This window comes from Engystomops pustulosus, chromosome 2 (genome assembly GCF_040894005.1).
Source record: "Engystomops pustulosus chromosome 2, aEngPut4.maternal, whole genome shotgun sequence".
NCBI classification, from domain to species: Eukaryota; Metazoa; Chordata; class Amphibia; order Anura; family Leptodactylidae; genus Engystomops; species Engystomops pustulosus.
This window is the reverse complement of record NC_092412.1, coordinates 42,126,358-42,147,627: the sequence shown is the minus strand read 5'-3', so window position 1 is coordinate 42,147,627 and position 21,270 is coordinate 42,126,358. Positions and strand designations below refer to the sequence as shown.

Here is a 21,270-nt window from a genome sequence, read left to right as displayed (position 1 = left end):
GCAATGTATTAGTAGTCTGGTCTGGGGGCTGTTTTTGTAGTCTGGTCTGGGGGAAGTATTTGTAGTCTGGACTGGGGGCTGTATTTGTAGTCTGGTATGGGAGCTGTATTTTTGGTCTGGGGGCTGTATTTTAGTCTGGTCTGGGGGCTGTATTTGTAGTCTGATCTGGGGCTATATTTGTAGTCTGGTCTGGGGGCTGTATTTGTAGTCTGGTTTGGGGGCTGTAATTGTAGTCTGGTCTGGGCACTGTATTTGTAGTCTGGTCTGGGGGTTGTATTTGTAGTCTGATCTGGGGCTGTATTTGTAGTCTGGTCTGGGGGCTGTATTTGTAGTCTGGTCTGGGGACTGTAATTGTAGTCTGGTCTGGGCACTGTATTTGTAGTTTGGTATGGGCAATGTATTAGTAGTCTGGTCTGGGGGCTGTATTTGTAGTCTGGTCTGGGAGGAGTATTTGTAGTCTGGTCTGGGAGCTGTATTTGTAGTCTGGTCTGGGGGCTGTATTTTTAGTCTGGTATGGGAGCTGTATTTTTGGTCTGGGGGCTGTATTTTAGTCTGGTCTGTGGGTTGTATTTGTAGTCTGATCTGGGGCTGTATTTGTAGTCTGGTCTGGGGGCTGTATTTGTAGTCTGGTCTGGGGACTGTAATTGTAGTCTGGTCTGGGCACTGTATTTGTAGTCTGGTATGGGCAATGTAATAGTAGTCTCGTCTGGGGGCTGTATTTGTAGTCTGGTCTGGGGGGAGTATTTGTAGTCTGGTCTGGGAGCTGTATTTGTAGTCTGGTCTGGGGGCTGTATTTGTAGTCTGTTATGGGAGCTGTATTTTCGGTCTGGGGGCTGTATTTTAGTCTGGTCTGGGGGCTGTATTTGTAGTCTGGTCTGGGGGCAGTATTTGTAGTCTGGTCTGGGGGCGGCTGTATTTGTAGTCTGGTCTCGGGGCTGTAATTGTAGTCTGGTCTGGGGGCTGTAATTGTAGTCTGGTCTGGGCACTGTATTAGTAGTCTGGTATGGGCAATGTATTAGTAGTCTGGTCTGGGGGAAGTATTTGTAGTCTGGTCTGGGGGCTGTATTTGTAGTCTGGTATGGGAGCTGTATTTTTGGTCTGGGGGCTGTATTTTAGTCTGGTCTGAGGGCTGTATTTGTAGTCTGATCTGGGGCTGTATTTGTAGTCTGGTCTGGGGGCTGTATTTGTAGTCTGGTCTGGGGGCTGTAATTGTAGTCTGGTCTGGGCACTGTATTTGTAGTCTGGTCTGGGGGGAGTATTTGTAGTCTGGTCTGGGAGCTGTATTTGTAGTCTGGTCTGGGGGCTGTATTTGTAGTCTGGTATGGGAGCTGTATTTTTGGTCTGGGTGCTGTATTTTAGTCTGGTCTGGGGGTTGTATTTGTAGTCTGATCTGGGGCTGTATTTGTAGTCTGGTCTGGGGGCTGTATTTGTAGTCTGGTCTGGGGGCTGTAATTGTAGTCTGGTCTGGGCACTGTATTTGTAGTCTGGTATGGGCAATGTATTAGTAGTCTGGTCTGGGGGCTGTTTTTGTAGTCTGGTCTGGGGGTAGTATTTGTAGTCTGGTCTGGGAGCTGTATTTGTAGTCTGGTCTGGGGGCTGTATTTGTAGTCTGTTATGGGAGCTGTATTTTTGGTCTGGGGGCTGTATTTGTAGTCTGATCTGGGGCTGTATTTGTAGTCTGGTCTCGGGGCTGTAATAGTAGTCTGGTCTGGGGGCTGTAATTGTAGTCGGGTCTGGGCACTGTATTTGTAGTCTGGTATGGGCAATGTATTAGTAGTCTGGTCTGGGGGCTGTTTTTGTAGTCTGGTCTGGGGGAAGTATTTGTAGTCTGGACTGGGGGCTGTATTTGTAGTCTGGTATGGGAGCTGTATTTTTGGTCTGGGGGCTGTATTTTAGTCTGGTCTGGGGGCTGTATTTGTAGTCTGATCTGGGGCTGTATTTGTAGTCTGGTCTGGGGGCTGTATTTGTAGTCTGGTTTGGGGGCTGTAATTGTAGTCTGGTCTGGGCACTGTATTTGTAGTCTGGTCTGGGGGTTGTATTTGTAGTCTGATCTGGGGCTGTATTTGTAGTCTGGTCTGGGGGCTGTATTTGTAGTCTGGTCTGGGGACTGTAATTGTAGTCTGGTCTGGGCACTGTATTTGTAGTCTGGTATGGGCAATGTATTAGTAGTCTGGTCTGGGGGCTGTATTTGTAGTCTGGTCTGGGGGGAGTATTTGTAGTCTGGTCTGGGAGCTGTATTTGTAGTCTGGTCTGGGGGCTGTATTTTTAGTCTGGTATGGGAGCTGTATTTTTGGTCTGGGGGCTGTATTTTAGTCTGGTCTGTGGGTTGTATTTGTAGTCTGATCTGGGGCTGTATTTGTAGTCTGGTCTGGGGGCTGTATTTGTAGTCTGGTCTGGGGACTGTAATTGTAGTCTGGTCTGGGCACTGTATTTGTAGTCTGGTATGGGCAATGTATTAGTAGTCTCGTCTGGGGGCTGTATTTGTAGTCTGGTCTGGGGGGAGTATTTGTAGTCTGGTCTGGGAGCTGTATTTGTAGTCTGGTCTGGGGGCTGTATTTGTAGTCTGTTATGGGAGCTGTATTTTCGGTCTGGGGGCTATATTTTAGTCTGGTCTGGGGGCTGTATTTGTAGTCTGGTCTGGGGGCAGTATTTGTAGTCTGGTCTGGGGGCGGCTGTATTTGTAGTCTGGTCTCGGGGCTGTAATTGTAGTCTGGTCTGGGGGCTGTAATTGTAGTCTGGTCTGGGCACTGTATTAGTAGTCTGGTATGGGCAATGTATTAGTAGTCTGGTCTGGGGGAAGTATTTGTAGTCTGGTCTGGGGGCTGTATTTGTAGTCTGGTATGGGAGCTGTATTTTTGGTCTGGGGGCTGTATTTTAGTCTGGTCTGAGGGCTGTATTTGTAGTCTGATCTGGGGCTGTATTTGTAGTCTGGTCTGGGGGCTGTATTTGTAGTCTGGTCTGGGGGCTGTAATTGTAGTCTGGTCTGGGCACTGTATTTGTAGTCTGGTCTGGGGGGAGTATTTGTAGTCTGGTCTGGGAGCTGTATTTGTAGTCTGGTCTGGGGGCTGTATTTGTAGTCTGGTATGGGAGCTGTATTTTTGGTCTGGGTGCTGTATTTTAGTCTGGTCTGGGGGTTGTATTTGTAGTCTGATCTGGGGCTGTATTTGTAGTCTGGTCTGGGGGCTGTATTTGTAGTCTGGTCTGGGGGCTGTAATTGTAGTCTGGTCTGGGCACTGTATTTGTAGTCTGGTATGGGCAATGTATTAGTAGTCTGGTCTGGGGGCTGTTTTTGTAGTCTGGTCTGGGGGTAGTATTTGTAGTCTGGTCTGGGAGCTGTATTTGTAGTCTGGTCTGGGGGCTGTATTTGTAGTCTGTTATGGGAGCTGTATTTTTGGTCTGGGGGCTGTATTTGTAGTCTGATCTGGGGCTGTATTTGTAGTCTGGTCTGGGGGCTGTATTTGTAGTCTGGTCTGGGGGCTGTATTTGTAGTCTGATCTGGGGGCTGTATTTGTAGTCTGATCTGGGGCTGTATTTGTAGTCTGGTCTGGGGGCTGTATTTGTAGTCTGATCTGGGGTCTGTATTTGTAGTTTGGTCTGGGGGCTGTATTTGTAGTCTGGTCTGGGGGCAGTATTTCTAGTCTGGTCTGGGGGCTGTATTTGTAGTCTGGTCTAGGGGTTGTATTTGTAGTCTGGACTGGGGGCTGTATTAGTAATATGGTCTGGGGGTTGTATTTGTAGTCTGGTCTGGGGGCTGTAATTGTAGTCTGGTCTGTGGGCTGTATTAGTTACTACACATATGTAGCATTATGCGGTAGCGGTTTCTGCGGTGGCATTGGTGCTATACTGTGGTTTTTGGCGCTTCGAGTGTGCGGGTCACCAGTGCGGCCCCTTTAAGTTGAGCAGTGAGACAATGCACCCCTCAGGATGTGCCCCCCTGATTTGGAGTCTAGTTTGCTCTGTGGTCTGTATACAGGGCTTGTAGTATTTGGGGGTTTCTTGTTGTGTGTACCTGGGTTATAGTCTGATTTTGTGCATGTAGTGAGAGGATTTTAGTTAAAGGCTTTGGGGACGGTAATATTTTGGGGCATTGAAGTGATGATCTATATTCTGTAGTGATATAGGGGGGGTCTGTTATCATTTTGGAGAGGGATAAGAGGCGTTACATGCTATTAGTTTAGTGTATAGCACACTACATCATGAGATGCCAGCACACGTGACGTCACAGCACTAGTCTATACCCGGCCCGCGCTGCTGAGCTTCTCTGCCTGGTAACGGCAGCGTTCAGGTCGTCCTAGAAACTTTTTACGTCAGCAGCCATCGCGCCTTCCTATTGGCTGCCGGCAGCGAGCTCTCGAGAAACGTCCAGAACGCGGAAGCGGAAGCCGCATGTGTAGCCGGCGAGTGGTGTGCGGCAGCAGCAGCAGCTTCTGGAAGCTTCTTCCCCAGGCTGTATATATACATGTAGCGGCGCCGCCTCCTCCCGCACACGCAGCTCCAGGCGCAGCAGTGTTACCAGCGCTCAGCACTACTATAGAGCCCGCACTGTATTACTGCCCGACACCGCAACACTAACATGTCTGTGGTCGGCTTCGACCTCGGATTTCAAAACTGTCACGTCGCCATCGCCCGAGCTGGTGGCATCGAGACTGTGGCCAATGAGTTCAGCGACAGATGCACGCCGTGAGTAGTGATGGGAGGGGGAGAGACACCACTGTAATACTGCTATAATGGTGCAGCAGCATCGGCCTCATGTACTGGCCTGTAATAACCATATAATAGTATTGTATCATATATTACTAGCCTGTTATACTGATATAATGGTGCAGCAGCATCGGCCTCATCTACTGGCCTGTAATAACCATATAATAGTATTGTGTCATATATTACTAGCCTGTTATACTGATATAATGGTGCAGCAGCATCAGTCTCATCTACTGGCCTGTAATAACCATATAATAGTATTGTGTCATATATTACTAGCCTGTTATACTGATATAATGGTGCAGCAGCATCGGTCTCATCTACTGGGGCAGACGAGCCTGTAATAACCATATAGTATATATCGTATATTACTAGACCATTGTGTATAATAGTGCAGTATCCTATTGCATCACCTATTCCCCTGATGTATTGTGATAAAATACTCTGTTTTAACCATATAATAGCATAGTATTATTTATTACTTTACTGTAATACTGCCATAATGGTGCAGCAGCATCTTCCAAATCTACTGGGGCGGACTAGCCTGTAATAACCATATAACAGTACAGTATCATATATTACTAGACTGTTATACTGCTATAATGATGCAGCAGCATTGGCCTCATCTACTAGGGTGCAATAGCCTGTAATAACCATGTAATAATATAGTATCGCTTATTACTAGACTGTAATACATGTATAATAGTGCAGCTTCCTGCTGATGTGTTTTATAAGAACTAGTCTGTTATACCCCTATAATAGTATTTTATCATCTATACTGACATGTAGTGTGATTAAATTAGACTGTAACACCCATATAATATTAATGTACTGGTGTGTTCTGTAAGATATTATTAAGTATCAAGCTCAGAGTGGTGACGGCCTAATTCTGTGTAACCTACCTACACTTGATTGTAGTACATGTATAATGTTACAGGTTCATTGCTCATGTACTGGTGTAATGTGTGTTGTCATTGTGTTATGCATCCAGGCTGTACCTAATAATAGGGCCCAAAGCCACCTAGTTCATAGGTTACAGTGGCACGTGTGATTAACCCATTGCTGTCCTCATGGCTCCTGTGTAATAGTAATAAGAGGCACAGAGAGAGGTGGCGGCTCTGTACCGAGTGTTTTACGACTTGGACTCATGTGCGGTAGTAATTGTAGGCGTGTGATGACGTTGACCTCAGCGTTATATTGTGACATAAATGGTGTCTGGAATCTTCTGGAAGTCTCTTCCTCCTCCAGGATGTCTTGACTTGTGACTGTCAGTGTCTGGTTACCAGGAGGTAACAATGGGGTAGATGATGCAATGTGATGATGGGTAGATGTCAGTATAGATCCAGGACAGATTTGGCATTTCTGTCTCTATGGTTGAGTGTCTGCACTTAGCCGGACAGATATTTCTGCAGTGGTCCATCAATCTGGGTTTGGACCCACAATGGGGACCATCTTAAAGCCACAGTTCACATTCAACTACTGACATTAAATAGGTTTTTGAATGATTGTTGGTTAATGAATTGAGATAACCCTTTATTGTTTGAAGTCGTAATCTGCTTCTGTGTAGGGGGGGTCAAAATCTCTGCTCCCACCTTTCTCACTGTTCTGACCCTGTAACATAGTCAGTGTAGCGTTTAAAGGTCACAGCTTGGTGGTATTGTGCATCAATCTATAGGTACCAGGTACCGTACTGACCCTGGATACTTGATGATATTTGATGATACATATTACTATTTTTCCGCTAAGGATTATTTTGATGAGACATAGGTTATCAAGTCTGTATAAGCTGGCACCCACGTGTCCTCGCAGCTGTTCAGTGCCCACTCATGTACCTACTAGGGGATGATTATCATGTGTAGGAATCTGCAGAAACTTACTGCTCACTTCTTATTCCCTTCTATAAAGGTTTTCCCATTTTAATAATTAAAGGGGTATTCTCATGAACACAAGATTCTTAAATATACTTAGGATAAAAAAATAACTCTGTTATTAACAAAAATGAAGCATTTCACAGATCTATTTCTAACCTGCCTCTATCAGTCCCGGTGTACACAATTTTGGTTGTCCTTGGATCCAACCATTATCTTCTGACAATGATTCTTCTTATGAATAGCTTCTCTTGTCTGCACACTGAAGCGCTCTCTGGCCCCTGCATTACAAGATAAACTCAAACACAGGCACTTCCTGCCGGCAAGCATCAGTGTGCAGAACTTGCTTTAAATGCTACAGGCAAGATAAGGTCTTTGTTCAGAGGACGAGCAGGGGGTCATATAGAAGAGCAGATTCTGTATGTTATAAGTGAGTTGGCAGAGCAGAGAGTGTCATTTTGTGTTATATCCATCTCATGGATATCATAGTCCATTAAAATTTGTCCATTGTCATGTGATGGCACACAGGTGCATGGCTCATATTACAGAATGTAATCTGAGCTGTGCACCTGTGTGACATCACATGACTTTGGACAGGGACCTGGTAAATGCAATGTAATCAGGATCTCATCTCTCAGACCACGTCAGGTTTATGGCTTTGTGAGCTACAGAGCCAGGTACAGGCAGCTACAGACTTGCCCCCTTAAAGGAAACCTACCACTTGAAGTGGCAGGTATAAGAGGGAACTACCGAGCACCAGCTCAGGGTGAGCTGGTGCCGGAGCTTATTTTTGTTAGTGTTTTAAACCGCAGTATCGCGGTTTAAAACACTTTTTAAACTTTATAGCCGAAGCTGCTTCGGCGCAGGGAGGTACGCGCTCGGCGCACCATGCGCGCGGCTCTCCTTCACTGAGCGCGTACCTTCCTGCGCCGAAGTGTTTTAAACCGCGATACTGCGGTTTAAAACACTAACAAAAATAAGCTCCGGCACCAGCTCACCCTGAGCTGGTGCTCGGTAGTTCCCTCTTATACCTGCCACTTCAAGTGGTAGGTTTCCTTTAACGGCCATGTTATTTGGGCCTTGGGCTACAATTAGATGCACGAGAGCACGCCCCTTGTGCTGCTCACCCCTTCCTTCTCCTGAGGAAACAGCGCTGCCCAGCTGTATGTACGGGGAAAGATGGAGCAGGCCCTATCTTTTCCCATGTACTGTATGGTGCTACATGTTTATTGCACCAGAACGTCGCTGGGTCGCAATAACCATCTATAGGGATGTTTTGTGGACGGATATACGACCCCTTACATGCTGTGTGAATGGGGAACATACATTCATAGAAGTCAATGAATCTGCAAAAAAAATTGTATGCTTAATATATTATAATCTCCATAATACTAATCTCAATAATAATCATCATCTCTATAATAATAATGATGATCTCTTGGTGTGAAACTCTTGGTTACATAAAATCCTCCCATAGATTACCACTAAGTTCATAGCCAAGCAGTAGAGGCTCTGTCCTGTATCTCTATGGCAGGAGGAGTGTGGAGGTTGTGGGTTTAAATCCCTGGTTGGGCAAAAAATTATTTAATTGCATAATTTAGTCTTGTGTCAAGGGAAGCCCTGGGAGATGTAGAGACCCATATATGGACAGAGGGTGATATCTCCCTGATGAGGTGGCTCCTGCTCTGTAGCTATCCGTACACTTCTACACAAAGGATTCCCTGCCCCATATCTGCTCTGGGGAAGCCCTGGGAGATGTAGAGATCCATATATGGACAGATGGTGATATCTCCCTGATGATGTGGTCCCTGCTCCACCGCTAACCAGATACATCTCTCAAAGGGATTCCCTGCCCTATGTCTGCTCTGCAGACAGATGCAAGGAGTCTGTAGAAGTCATTCAGTACCACAAGTAACAGAAACCTGGTACTGAACCGTTCTGGCTTTGAAAGTATTGTATAAGTACCGAGATTTCGATTCATTGTGCAATCCTAGAGTGGAGTAAAGGATTAGCCCTAAAAAGGGCTATCCTTACAAACATAAGATGCACCTAACTTAATAGGTAGATCCGTAGTGGTAGGTTTCCTTTAATATGACACATGAAGCATGTTTCTAGGTGCTATAGAACCAAAAAAGTTTGGAATCCTTCATCCTGGTGGTAGATGTCCTTTAACTCATGTGATAAGAGTCATTTGCCTGACCTTCAAGGAGATTTTCTGCGTTGGTGACCGCTGTCTTGTCTGTTTTCAGGGCCGTGGTGTCTTTTGGAACAAAGAACAGAACAATTGGTGTCGCTGCTAAGAATCAGGTAATGTCCTCAACGTAGATGATAACTTATGGGACCCCCCTACCATGGGGTCTAAATGTTACACTGGTTGTTAGTGGAGCACAGGCCTTTCCTTATGTTTCTCCTTCCTTTGGGATTCACTCTTGTATTTGGTCCAAATGGTTCTCGTTATTAAAAAAAACCCAATGTTTCTGGTTCTCCTCCAGCTGGTCACAAATGCATCCAATACCGTATCCAGTTTCAAGAAGCTCCACGGACGAGCGTTTAATGATCCTTTCATCCAGAAGGAGAAGAATAACTTGGCCTATGAGCTGGTACAGACTAACAATGGAGGCGTTGGGTTACGGGTAAGGTTCTGGTTCTGCTTGGATTATCTATTTTTCTATTCTATGTCAGTGATTCAGTTTATGACCAGTTTTTGTCCTTATTGCCAGGTGATGTACATGGAGGAGCCACATGTATTCAGTGTAGAACAGATAACTGCGATGCTTCTGACCAAACTTAAGGAGACGGCGGAGATGAACCTGAAGAAGCCGGTGACTGACTGCGTCATATCTGTAAGTGTCCCTTCCCCATTCCATGGGGCATTCACTGGCTGGATTTCATGGACTGACCACATTGCCGAGGACAGTACTCTGAGCATCATAGTCATGCATAATAAATGAAGTCCCTGCTTCCCCACATGATCACAGTATGGTGCCACAGTCCTGTCCTGCACCGTGGTCAGTATGTTGCACAGGACACTGCAAGGTCCGGGCTCTATGAACAATCCTAATAGTCTGTGACTATTGATTCCTGGGTTGACTATCTTATTGAATATACTCTGTATTTTGGCAGGTGCCCTCGTTCTTTACAGACGCTGAGAGGCGATCGGTGCTGGATTCGGCACAGATAGTTGGTCTGAATTGCCTGAAACTGATGAATGATATGACAGCAGGTATGTTCCTTTATCATTAGTCATTAATGGAACCCTCTCCTCACAGCTATAGAGTGCAAGCTCTTGAGAGCAGGGCTCTTACTCATATTGCGTCATATAACCCGCTATTGCTCTGTAATATTTTGTTTATTTGTGAGCCCTGTGATTTGGACAGCACTGTATAAATGAATAATGTATTATGAAGAATGGCCCATTGTGGGGGACATGGTGCTCCTCTGACATTACATTTAAGTGGCCGTCATGCAATACTATACCTTGCAACTACAGGGTGGTGGGGCTAGAGAATCCATACCTGCCTTTAGAAAAGGGGTGGTCTTAATGAGCCCCCTCTGATGGTGTTATCCTCCTAGGTCAGTGATGGCGAACCTTTTAGCGACCGAGTGCCTAAACTGCAACCCAAACCCCCCTTATTTATTGCGAGGTGCCAACCATAAATTAAAGCAGTAAGTTATTGCTCCCTGTTCTTCAACAACTTTCAATCAGATTGGCCTCCTGAGGACAGCAACACAGCAGAAAGATGGAAAATTTGCATCATTTTAGCTTCTTTCCAGTGCCCCTCTGTACAGAGAGAATGGTAGGTCCAGCAGGAGGTCCTCCAAAGATAATTTGGCCCGGTCTACTCATTCTCCCTCTTCCTACAGTTCTAAGAAGAGAAGCATGTATCAAAATACTTCTGAAAGCAGCATCTTTTGAATGGATGTAACTGCAGAAAGATTTTGTGTTCTCTGGTGTGCTGGGGCGATGGCCCAAGTGCCCACAGAAAGGGCTCTGAGTGCCGCCTCTGGCACCCGTGCCATAAGTTTGCCATCACTGCTCTAGGTGCATTGTTCTTGGCAGTGGTATATACCTATATATAAATTGTGTATTTTGATTGTTGCTTACATGATAACATTTTTGGCACTTTTTCCTCTTTAGTTGCTTTGAACTATGGCATCTACAAGCAAGATCTTCCGGCTCCAGAAGAGAAGCCCAAGATTGTGGTTTTTGCTGACATGGGACATTCATCTTTCCAGATTTCTGCCTGTGCATTCAATAAGGGCAAGTTAAAGGTACAGTAGTTAGTAGTTTTTTTTTGGCTTATTTATTTTTTTTCTGTAGAAATTACCTGCATCATTCTTTGTTTTCCTACCCTTAGGTTTTGGGGACTGCCTTTGACCCGTATATGGGAGGAAGGAATTTTGATGAGAAATTGGTTGAGCACTTCTGTGCAGAGTTCAAGACCAAATACAAGTTGGATGTGAAGTCTAAAATCCGAGCTCTCCTGCGCCTCTCCCAGGAATGTGAGAAGCTGAAGAAGCTGATGAGCAGCAACAGCACCGACCTTCCCCTTAATATTGAATGTTTCATGAATGATCTTGATGTGTCAGGACGGATGAACAGGTGAGAGCCTGGTGTCTGATCACTGGAGCTTGAGAGTCCCCCCCCCCAATCCCCCACCCCCCACCCCCCACCCCCCACCCCCCATGTGAATTTGGCAGGTTGTGCAAATCTTTGCTACAGACACATATTGGGTTGCAAAGCCATTTGTGATGGCTGGGGGTTCCACAGAAAACATTGTGTTTTCTGTGGGGAGATTATTTAATTTTCTGGAATTTGCCTAATCTTCACCAAGTGGATTTTTCCCAATACACTTATCACAAATGATACTACCTTCCAGTTTACAGATTTTGGAGATATTACACAGTTTCACTTCCTGTTGCCGTTTTGTAGAAGTTGAACACTGGTCCTTGTTTTGTTTCAGTGTTAAAGGGCTGTTTCATATTGCCTGTCCTTGATCAGACATTAGATTAGGCTATTACTATTTACAGCTCTAGTGTTTTAGCAGTGTCTCCGCCTGGTATTGGGCTCACTTGACCACCGTTAATTTTTATGTCCATTTCCATAAGGCTGCGTTCACACGTTCTGTGCATTTTGAAATGTGATTCAAAAAGAATGTGTGAACACAGCCCTATTTTTTTGCTATTTTAGACGAAAAGAAATGGGAAGCGATTAATGTGTCTCTGACAGAATTCTGGAATAATTTGCAGCTGTGTGCAAATTGTCTGTCGTGTCCAAAAAGAGGGGCGTCGTAAACTTGACCAACTAATCGCTGGTCTAAAGTGCGTTTCTTAAACTGCTCCATATATATATTGCACTGGCACTCTCCACCAACTCTTTGAGTTACCAACATAGTGCTACATCTTCTGTCTAACAAATGGATGTGGTGCATATGGACACTAAGGGAAGCCGTCACAATCAGACGTTTCAACTGATCAGGTTGAGTTCTGTTATCACTTTAGCATTGGAAGATTATTACTGTGTTGTGGCCTTACAACGTTCTACAGCTTTGTCCTGTTCAGACATTGCTCGTGCAAAGCGCCTGATCCTCAAGGTGTTATGTTTTTCTGTTTTTCTTTTTTCCTGCAATCACAGCTTTTACATGCTTTCTAAAGAGTTTTCACTGTTGTGCCTGATACATCTTAAGAATTCAGACTTTATTATAAAGACTTCTATAAATGTGTCTCAAATCCCCCCCCCCCCCCCCCCCCCCCGAATGTCTTAACAAAAATGCCAGGCCATTTTCCAATCTAGTTTCCTACTATTCCCTCTAGTTCAGCAATGTGCCTTGTTTTCTCGCTGATGAATGTTGTTGGTTCCCGCAGGTCAGACTTTGAAGCTTTATGTGCCGACCTCTTACAAAGAATCGATGCCCCGCTGCACTCTTTAATGGAACAGATCCAGCTCCGAGTAGAGGACATCAGCTCTGTAGAAATCATTGGTGGTGCGACACGTATTCCAGCCGTGAAGGAACGCATCGCCAGGTTTTTCGGGAAGGATGTCAGCACCACTCTCATTGCTGATGAAGCCGTTGCAAGGGGCTGCGCACTTCAGGTAATGGGGCTAATAGTCTGACTATTGTAGAATAGTGGATTGCTTGCTGTCATTATTACTGTAGATACTTGGCATGTGTACACTTGATTTAAGCGTTACTACAAGAGCCATATAGAAAATCCCTATAAAGCTTTTGTCAGGGGCATCGCTAAGTTTAATGTGATGGAATATATGGGCTACGTTACACTTGAAGAATGAATGGCCGCTTTAATAGGCTTACTCCTCGTCTTGTTGAACCTGCTGAGGGTTGCCATAGAAATAAGAGTTTGTCGGAAGGAAAAAAGGAAATCTTCAATGTTGTCTTGGAGGCCATGTCTAAGCACAGAAGCAGAGGATGAATGGAGAAAGTTGACACATATGTATATTATTATATGGGAGTCTATGATGAAAGCTTTCAGTATTCTATAGACGTCTTCATCTATTGTGTGACGCTTCACCTCTCCTCCTGCAGTGTGCAATCCTCTCCCCGGCCTTTAAGGTACGAGAGTTTTCCGTCACTGATGTGGTGCCCTATCCCATCTCCTTGAAGTGGAGCACAGAAGCGGATGAGGCCGAAGGGTAAGTGCTGAAGACTCAGGGCATAAAATCGTGGATGATCATTTACCTGCCCTGAGTGTTGCTGGTTGTTGTATAGATATCTCCTATGGATGATATGAGGAGCTGAGTGATGTGTATGCGGAAGGCTCATCTACTTACACATCTTATTCTTAATATATTCAGAATCCATGAAGTCTTCAGCAGGAATCATGCAGCCCCATTCTCGAAGGTCCTCACATTTTACAGGAAAAATCCCTTCCAACTTGAAGCTTTTTATTCTGATCCAGCTGCCATCCCTTATCCTGAAGCTAAAATAGGTGAAGTGTCTTTATGTAATTTTTATGTACTATTATATGTAAATACATTATGTGCGAAAATGAATGTACAGGCAGTCCCCGGGTTACATACAAGATAGGGACTGTAGGTTTGTTCTTAAGTTGAATTTGTATGTAAGTCGAAACTGTATATTTTATCATTGTAGTTCACGACAATTTTTTTTTTTGCCCCAGTGACAATTGGAGTTTCAAATTTTTTTGCTGTAATAGGACCAAGAATTATCAATAAAGCTTCATTGCAGACAATTTTAAGCTGATTATTGCAATCTGGGACTATTTTAAAGCATCCAGAGAGCTTCACCAGAGGTCACAGTGGGCAGAGGGGTCTGTCTGTAACTATGGGTTGTCTGTAAGTCGGGTGTCCTTAAGTAGGGGACCGCCTGTAATGTATATTAGTTAAAACATGCATGGATGAACTATCTTTAGTGTTGTATTGATGTAATCCCTATCCCTCTGCCTTATCTGTGTGGTCCTTATTATCCCTGTTGTGTGGCTTGAGCCTTAGATGAATTTTTGAGATCATAAATGTTTCTCAAGGTAATTTGTTGGCATACAATTACAATTATTTTATTTATATTTTTTTTCCTCCTCGTCTGTTTGCGGGGTTTCGTAGGTGCATTTTTGCAACTATGCCAAGGTCTTTATCATTTGTCTTCCTTTGCGACTAAATGTGCCCCATTTACCTGGATCTCCCCTAGTGGATGTATATGGCTCATTACTTTTAGTAGTAGTCTTATTGGCTTTTGCTAACCCTTTGCTTCCTGGTCACAGGTCAGTTTGTCGTTCAGAATATTTCTCAATCTAAGGACGGAGAAAAGGCTAAAGTGAAGGTTAAGGTTCGTGTGAACACCCATGGAATATTCAGCGTTTCCACAGCTTCTGTGGTGGAGAAGATGGAGGTGGATGAAGTAGAAGAACAAGCTGCAGATAGTGGACTGGAAGGAAAGAACCAGGGCTCTGTGGATGCTATGGAAGAGGATGTAAGTACAGCCTATAAATGTCTTCCATTTTACTGCCTGTAAGCAACCTTGTGATAATCCCACCATCCCTCTATATACTTGACCCCCGAGCACTCATCTCTTTGTGCCTGGGTTTTTCTTTCAGAAGCCTGGCCAGCAAGATCATCCCGAAGCTGGCACCCAGCCCCAGGTACAAACCGATGAGAAACCTTCTCCTCCTCCACCCGAGTCCACTGGCGAGGAACACAGAATGGCTGACAATGAAAAAGTGAGGTTTTTTTGGTTTACCCTCTTACTTCTCTACTTTTCAGGTTTACACCTCCTTTATATGCCCAAAAAGTTGCAGCCTCCAAATGATTATTACTCCTACTGCTTGATGACAGAGTGGACTGCCTTGTTTTGGACATTCCCATGTTAAGGCTACATTCATACAAACGTATGGGGGACGTATATACGTCGCTCATACACTTCTATGGGCTCACGGCCCTGTACGGGAGTGGTATGGTGCAGCACCGTAGCCCGTAGGACATGTCCCATCTTTCTATCTTTCTTTTTAATACAGCGCTGTACATTCCTATGGAGAGGGACCGGGGGTGAGCAGCGCTCATACGCTGCTCCCTTCCGCAGCGCCGATATATGCCTGCCATACTACGGTACAGCGGGCATACATCATGTGAACGTAGCCTAAGGGCCAAGTTTTTCTATTGGGCGTATGTACTTTACTTTCAAGTGTGCCTCGGAGGGAGGATTTGGAGACAAACTCTAAGTGGCATTGACTTCTCGATCATCAATAACTGCTTTATTTTCACAGAAATGGAGTACTTTTTAAGATACATTGCAGGAACAATTGGAGCACCGTATCCAAAAGAATGTTAAAATGAAATTTCTAATATATAATATAATGTATGAAGTTCACACTTGTATATTCTTTTTGTTGGTGCTTATTCAATACTGAGTGGAAGGAGTTCAGAAAAGGGGTTAAATAGGCCCTAAGTTTTATGCGGACTGGGTATAGGATTTCCTTTTCAACACTGATCGGCAGATGAGCACCCAAAACTCATGGCCAAAAAACACAATGGTGTTGATGAGGCCCTAATATAATTTCTTAATGTCTGTTAGAATGTTTGTTTCCCCTTGCACAATATAATGTATATATCAAATGATAGTAAAGCTTTAAGGGATGCGGTTGTAAACCATTCACGCTTACATGCTGGTGTGTACCTCCTGGAACAGGATCTGTTGTTCTTTTTGCTTCTAATAGCTTAGTTTTTGTGAAAAACGTCTTTTAGAATTATGCAAATTAGCCTCAAGGGTTCCTGTCTGTCACCGGATCCCATTTTAGCTCGGTTATGGGAGCCGGCTGACAAAATCTCACTGGCTGGGAAGAGGAGGCAAGCAGAGACACAGAATGGAGGTGTGAATAATTAGATAATGTAGCCAGAAGGGGCTCCTGTGACTTAACTTTAAGAAAAACAAAGCTATTTGGATCTGTTGATAGTTTTGCTGTGTTTCGGGAGGCGCTCTACAGCATGTAAGAGCGCTTGGTTTATAATACCTGCATCCATGTGGTAGATTTACTTTAACTGAGAGCTGCAATTTTATTAGCGGCTATGAGCACCCTTCATTTTATTTCTCTCTCTAAATATTAGAGTTGGACATCACATTTCCCAGTGTATAAGTGATGCATTGTGAAACCTGTGTCAGACCAGTTGACTATTACCGTAGCTCTTGCCTGTTACTGATCTGTTTACTATGACCTTTTATTTAGGTGGAAAAGAAGAGTGATAAACCTCCCGAGGCCAAGAAGCCAAAGATGAAAGTGAAGAACATTGAGGTGCCCATTGAAGCTAACTTTGTATGGCAACTGGGAAAAGACCTGCTCAACATGTACATTGAGAATGAGGTGTGTAGGTGGTTAAAAAAACACAAATATATTCTATCTCTCTGGGAAGCATCGGTAGTAGATGTGCAATCTCTGATCATTTATTTGATATTAAGCAATTCTGAGGGGGGGGCTATGTACATAAATCTTAATAACTTCCATCTTACACCCCTGCCCATCCTTGTGTCACTATACGGTAAGTTAGAGACTGGCACATGATATATTTTGACTCCCTAGTTGTTATGGTGCAATTTCTTGCTGTCATGAAGGATGTGCCGTTATAATTATTCTTCTCGTCCTCTTGTGGCCCGGATAATTGCAGGGTTTGTAGGGGTTTGCACCTGTTCCCGGACGCTCTCATGCATCTGCGAGCTTAGAAATCTCTATTCTCCAAATTACAGGGAAAGATGATTCTGCAGGATAAGCTGGAGAAGGAGCGGAACGACGCCAAGAATGCAGTAGAGGAATACGTGTATGAATACAGGGACAAGCTCTCGGGCCCCTATGGCAGATTCATCAGCGAGGAGGTAAGCTCAGGAGACGCCTGTAGCTGTAGCCTCAATACAATACTACATGATCTTTTTTTTTCCCCCTTGTACAAACTGGAAATGTGGTGTCAAAAGCTAATGAAAATGTCCAATTTGCTTCTTAGGATCTTGGTAGTTTTTCTGAGATTTTAACGGAAACTGAGAACTGGTTGTATGAAGATGGGGAGGATCAGTCCAGACAGGTGTATGTGGATAAGCTTCAGGAGCTCAAGGTAAATGAATGACATCCAAACAGACCCAATGCCATAGGTTTAGATCTCCCCTATTATTGCATATGATCACTCACATACTGTATAACCTGTCCAGCTGACGGATATTCTAACTGATCCCTTGTACAGCTGCACACTCACAGGCCTGGTCCTTCATAATGGGTAAGGCCATATCATTGAGAGGTCCTACTCCTCCCCCTAGAGTACGGGGTAGTCCCCTATTTCAGCCTCTTGCTATTTTCAGTAACAGTGAATCAAAATCTAAGCCATTGCCCACAAGACAATTCGGTCAGGAAACTTGTGCTTATCTCCACATACCAGTTTGATTTACTAATTCAAAGTTTGGTAAATCCCTGCAAGTTCTCTGGATCAAACCTAAGATTGTGGTGAGTGATTTGCTGCAGCTTTCCCAAGGGGTATAATGGCGTATTTATAAATAAGAGCAGCTCTGGAAGATCCAAAGGGCTGCTGACGGTATAAAATAGTATTTTATGTTATTGTACATTTCCTGGCTTGGAGCACTTTTCATAATCATGGACGGCCCCTCTAAGTTGCAGCCTAGTGACAGACCGCCTGCCTGTGTTGCAACATTGTAAATCCGCTGCCAGATTGTTGCTATTTGCAGATCATCAGCTGCTTGTGCTTAATGTGCATAATTATGAGGAGCTAAACAACAAAGTGGCATAGTCATGCTTGAGAAGGGGAAAAAAAAATTCTCTTATCCAATCGTGCTCACATAATGAAAATGTCTCCTTTGGCATAATCCTGGGGAGCAAAACAACAATTTCCCTGGTAGCAACTTGCTGCACTGTAAACCCCTGCTTTCTCGTCTAAACAGAGCACCTATTTGTCAGGAGTCAGAAGGAATAGCTGTTGTGTTGAGAAACATTCGCCTGATATCTATTGGTTCACATTGTGTGGTTCTCTTTAGAAACTTGGAAATCCAGTGGTCGAGCGCTACAGAGAAGCAGAGGAGCGGCCAAAAGCCTTTGAAGAACTTGGCCGAAGGTTACAGCACTACACAAAGATTATAGAGGAATACAAGAACCAGGTACATGTCTGAGAACCTCAAGTGATCTGAAGTCTGTGTGATGTGTATATTCTATTTAAAAAGAGCAGCTCTTAGTACTTTGTGTCATGTATTAAACAGAGTGCGGATTACCTGCACATCACTGCGACCGACATGGAGAAAGTGGAGAAATGTGTACGGGAAACCATGGAATGGATGAACAACGCCATGAATCTTCAAGCTAAGCAGCATCTAGATCAGAACCCTGTGGTATATGTCCGTGATATCAAAGCACAGCTTTCTGTAAGTACTGCACCATTATTGATGTGTGAACACTACACTATACATTTCTCCATTCTGTTTTCCGGGAAGATGATCTGCCATCGGCGATGTTCCTCCCCCTTTACCCATTTAGGGCCAATGGCATATTCCTCCAAAGTATATGAACAGATGCAGAAGGTTTAGCTGCATAAAATTGGCTTCAGTAGCACAGTACTTCTAGATCATAATGATAGATACTGATTTTAAAGGGTTGTAAAGTGATTCACTAGATTGGGGCTATACTGATCAGAATAGGGTTTCTGACGCAACAAATTGCAGTACTTCATTTTCTGCCATTCCAGAGTACCAGGCTCAGCACTAGCTGCAACATGGTCTTTTATAATGGTGGTGGCACACGTTGGCGTTTTTGAACCCGTTTTTAGGCTGTTTTTAAGCAGTCAAACATGCGGCTTTTTTAAAGACTCATTTGTTTTTTGTGTTTTCTAATTGGGGAAAGCAGTCAAAAAGGATGCGTTTTCAAAAACGTATGCTTTTTTTTTTTTTTGTTTTTTTTGGACTGCTTAAAAACTGGTTCAAAACGCCACATGTGCCACCACCCTCATGCAGGAGTCATTGCCAGAAGACCACCAAGGCGAATGCTTTTGGGTCCCAGGGCACCGTATTTCATTGATCTAAACCATCACCAAAGAACCATTATTAGTAAATGATCATTAGCTTGAGGGGACAAATTCAATTTTAACCTATGTCTTCTATGTAGGCATTGGATGGCAGCTGCCACCGCATCGTGACGCAGCCGAAACCGAAGGTGGATTCTCCCAAATCGGACAAGCCTGTAAATGGTATGAACCACAATGATGACCTCAAGGATGAGAAAAACAAAAGCGTCCCGACGTCCCAGCAGAATGGAAAATGCCAGCCGACTGACAAGGAGACGATTGACATGGACTTTGATTAAATGAATCCTGTGACGGGGACTCGCCAGAATCTTCCTGGTTACCCGCTCTGTACATGTCCAGCCTCGTGTAAATGAGGATTTATTCCATTTTTTTTTTTTTTTTGGTTCCCTTCTCAATTCATTAATGTACCACGTGACCAAGCACTGTCTACGGGACTATTTATTAAAATATTGCATTTTTAGATGTTGTTTTTTTTTGTTTTGTCACTATATCCTACTGCACAGGACTAGATTATGAGATGCCTTGTTAACTCGGAGGGGAGAATAAAAGCTAAGAAATTCCTGTGGAATTGTGAACTTCGTTATGGGGCTTGAATGAGATTTCTGAAGCAATGAGAAAATGTTTGAGTTCTTGTTACAGTTGGATAAAGATGAGACGTAGCGCATCACATTTCATGACGCTTCTCCTACTCGCCGCTAAGTTTTCTGGAAATTGCCTTTTGGTTCAATATGGAAAATGCTTTATTTAAAATTCTATTTTTCTAGGTAAACAAACAAAACGCAGGAATTTAATTTTTTTTTTTCTGCACTGCATTTTCTTAGTTTTTGGCTATTTCTTTTGGAAAAGATGCAGAGTGAAAGATGTGCTTGATTAGTCTTGTTATTGTTGTGGAGCCTTCAGAGAACTTTGGTTAATAAAGTTCTGTCATTTAATGATTCAGAAAAGCTGGTGTTTTGTCTTGTGTCTTATTTAAATTGTACAGGCGGTCCCCTACTTAAGAACACCTGACTTACAGACAACCTCTAGTTACCAACAGATCTCTGTATATTAGTAATTTACTGTACTTTAACCCTAGTCTACAATAAACAGCTGTAACAGTTATCAAAGGTCACTGCAATTTTAGGACTTTTTATTTTTAATCCTGGTTCTGATGACAATCGAACATTTTTTAAAATCCAATTGTGACAGATCAAAAAAATTTGTCTGGGTTACAATTATAAAATATACAGTTCCGACTTGCATACAAATTCAACTTAAGAACAAACCTAGAGAACCTATCTTGTACGTAACCCCGGGACTGCCTGTATTTTAGTTTTATGCTGCCCCTTGCCCCAAAGTTGTGCCACACAGTATTAACCACCATGACTATATGTTGTGGTGCTGTTAAGCTTGTACGGGGAGGGATCACAGCCTGAGCTCTCTCCATATGGGGCAGGTGTCTGCTGCGTTATACAGCTGACACCTGCCATGTGTGGGCACTGAGCGCACCAGTGAACATGTTATGTGCCTTGATCGAACCGGACAGTGGCACTTGTAGAGAACCAAAATAAATCATTCATTAAAATCTATGATTAAAAAGCATTCCCCTTATCCCTAAATGGTTCCTCTCCATGGATGCAATGTTAAAAAGAAAAAAAAAAAAAAAAAAAATCAGTTCGTAAACTTAAATGTAACTCCAATGAGGTGGGACATGGCGAGAAGTATATGGGAAACGGGGCATGCCCCCTCTGATGCCTGGGAAACTAATTTTTAAAGAAGGATGTCCATTGGTTAATGGGGCTCTATGGCAATCTGTCACTAGCTATAGTTGTGTAAATGTGGTGACAGGTTCCCTTTAAAAGCACAACTCTGACCTATACACCTAGATTATTACACACACACATATATATATTATGACAAGTTACACAGATAGCCATAAGGCTGTAATAGATTATAGGTCTACTATACACACTACCTGCAATGATTGATGTGTCAGACAGGCTGTTCAGCAGATGCTTTCACTCCCAGCCTCATCCCACGAAAGCAGGGAATGGGCAGTACAGAGAATGGAGGAGACATAGCATATCCTGTGTATAAGACGGCTGTGCAGAACCTCCCCTCTTGATTCGATGCACTCTTTGTATAGAAACATGAGCTATATACTGTAAACAGGACAGAGCAGACATGAAG

General features: G+C 43.7%; 1 protein-coding gene across 1 annotated transcript; it reads left to right on the top strand.

Moving 5' to 3' along the window:
- Positions 1–4,359: 4,359 nt before the first annotated feature.
- On the top strand, positions 4,360–20,045 carry HSPH1 (heat shock protein family H (Hsp110) member 1). The gene is made up of 18 exons (XM_072134375.1): positions 4,360–4,680; positions 8,819–8,876; positions 9,062–9,202; positions 9,290–9,412; positions 9,693–9,792; positions 10,708–10,841; positions 10,928–11,172; positions 12,435–12,663; positions 13,115–13,221; positions 13,384–13,517; positions 14,307–14,515; positions 14,640–14,762; positions 16,263–16,397; positions 16,778–16,903; positions 17,029–17,136; positions 18,065–18,184; positions 18,284–18,445; positions 19,182–20,045. Exons 1-18 carry the CDS (start codon positions 4,574–4,576, stop codon positions 19,377–19,379), a joined length of 2,559 nt encoding a protein of 852 aa, XP_071990476.1. The 5' UTR covers positions 4,360–4,573; the 3' UTR covers positions 19,380–20,045.
- Positions 20,046–21,270: the final 1,225 nt, after the last annotated feature.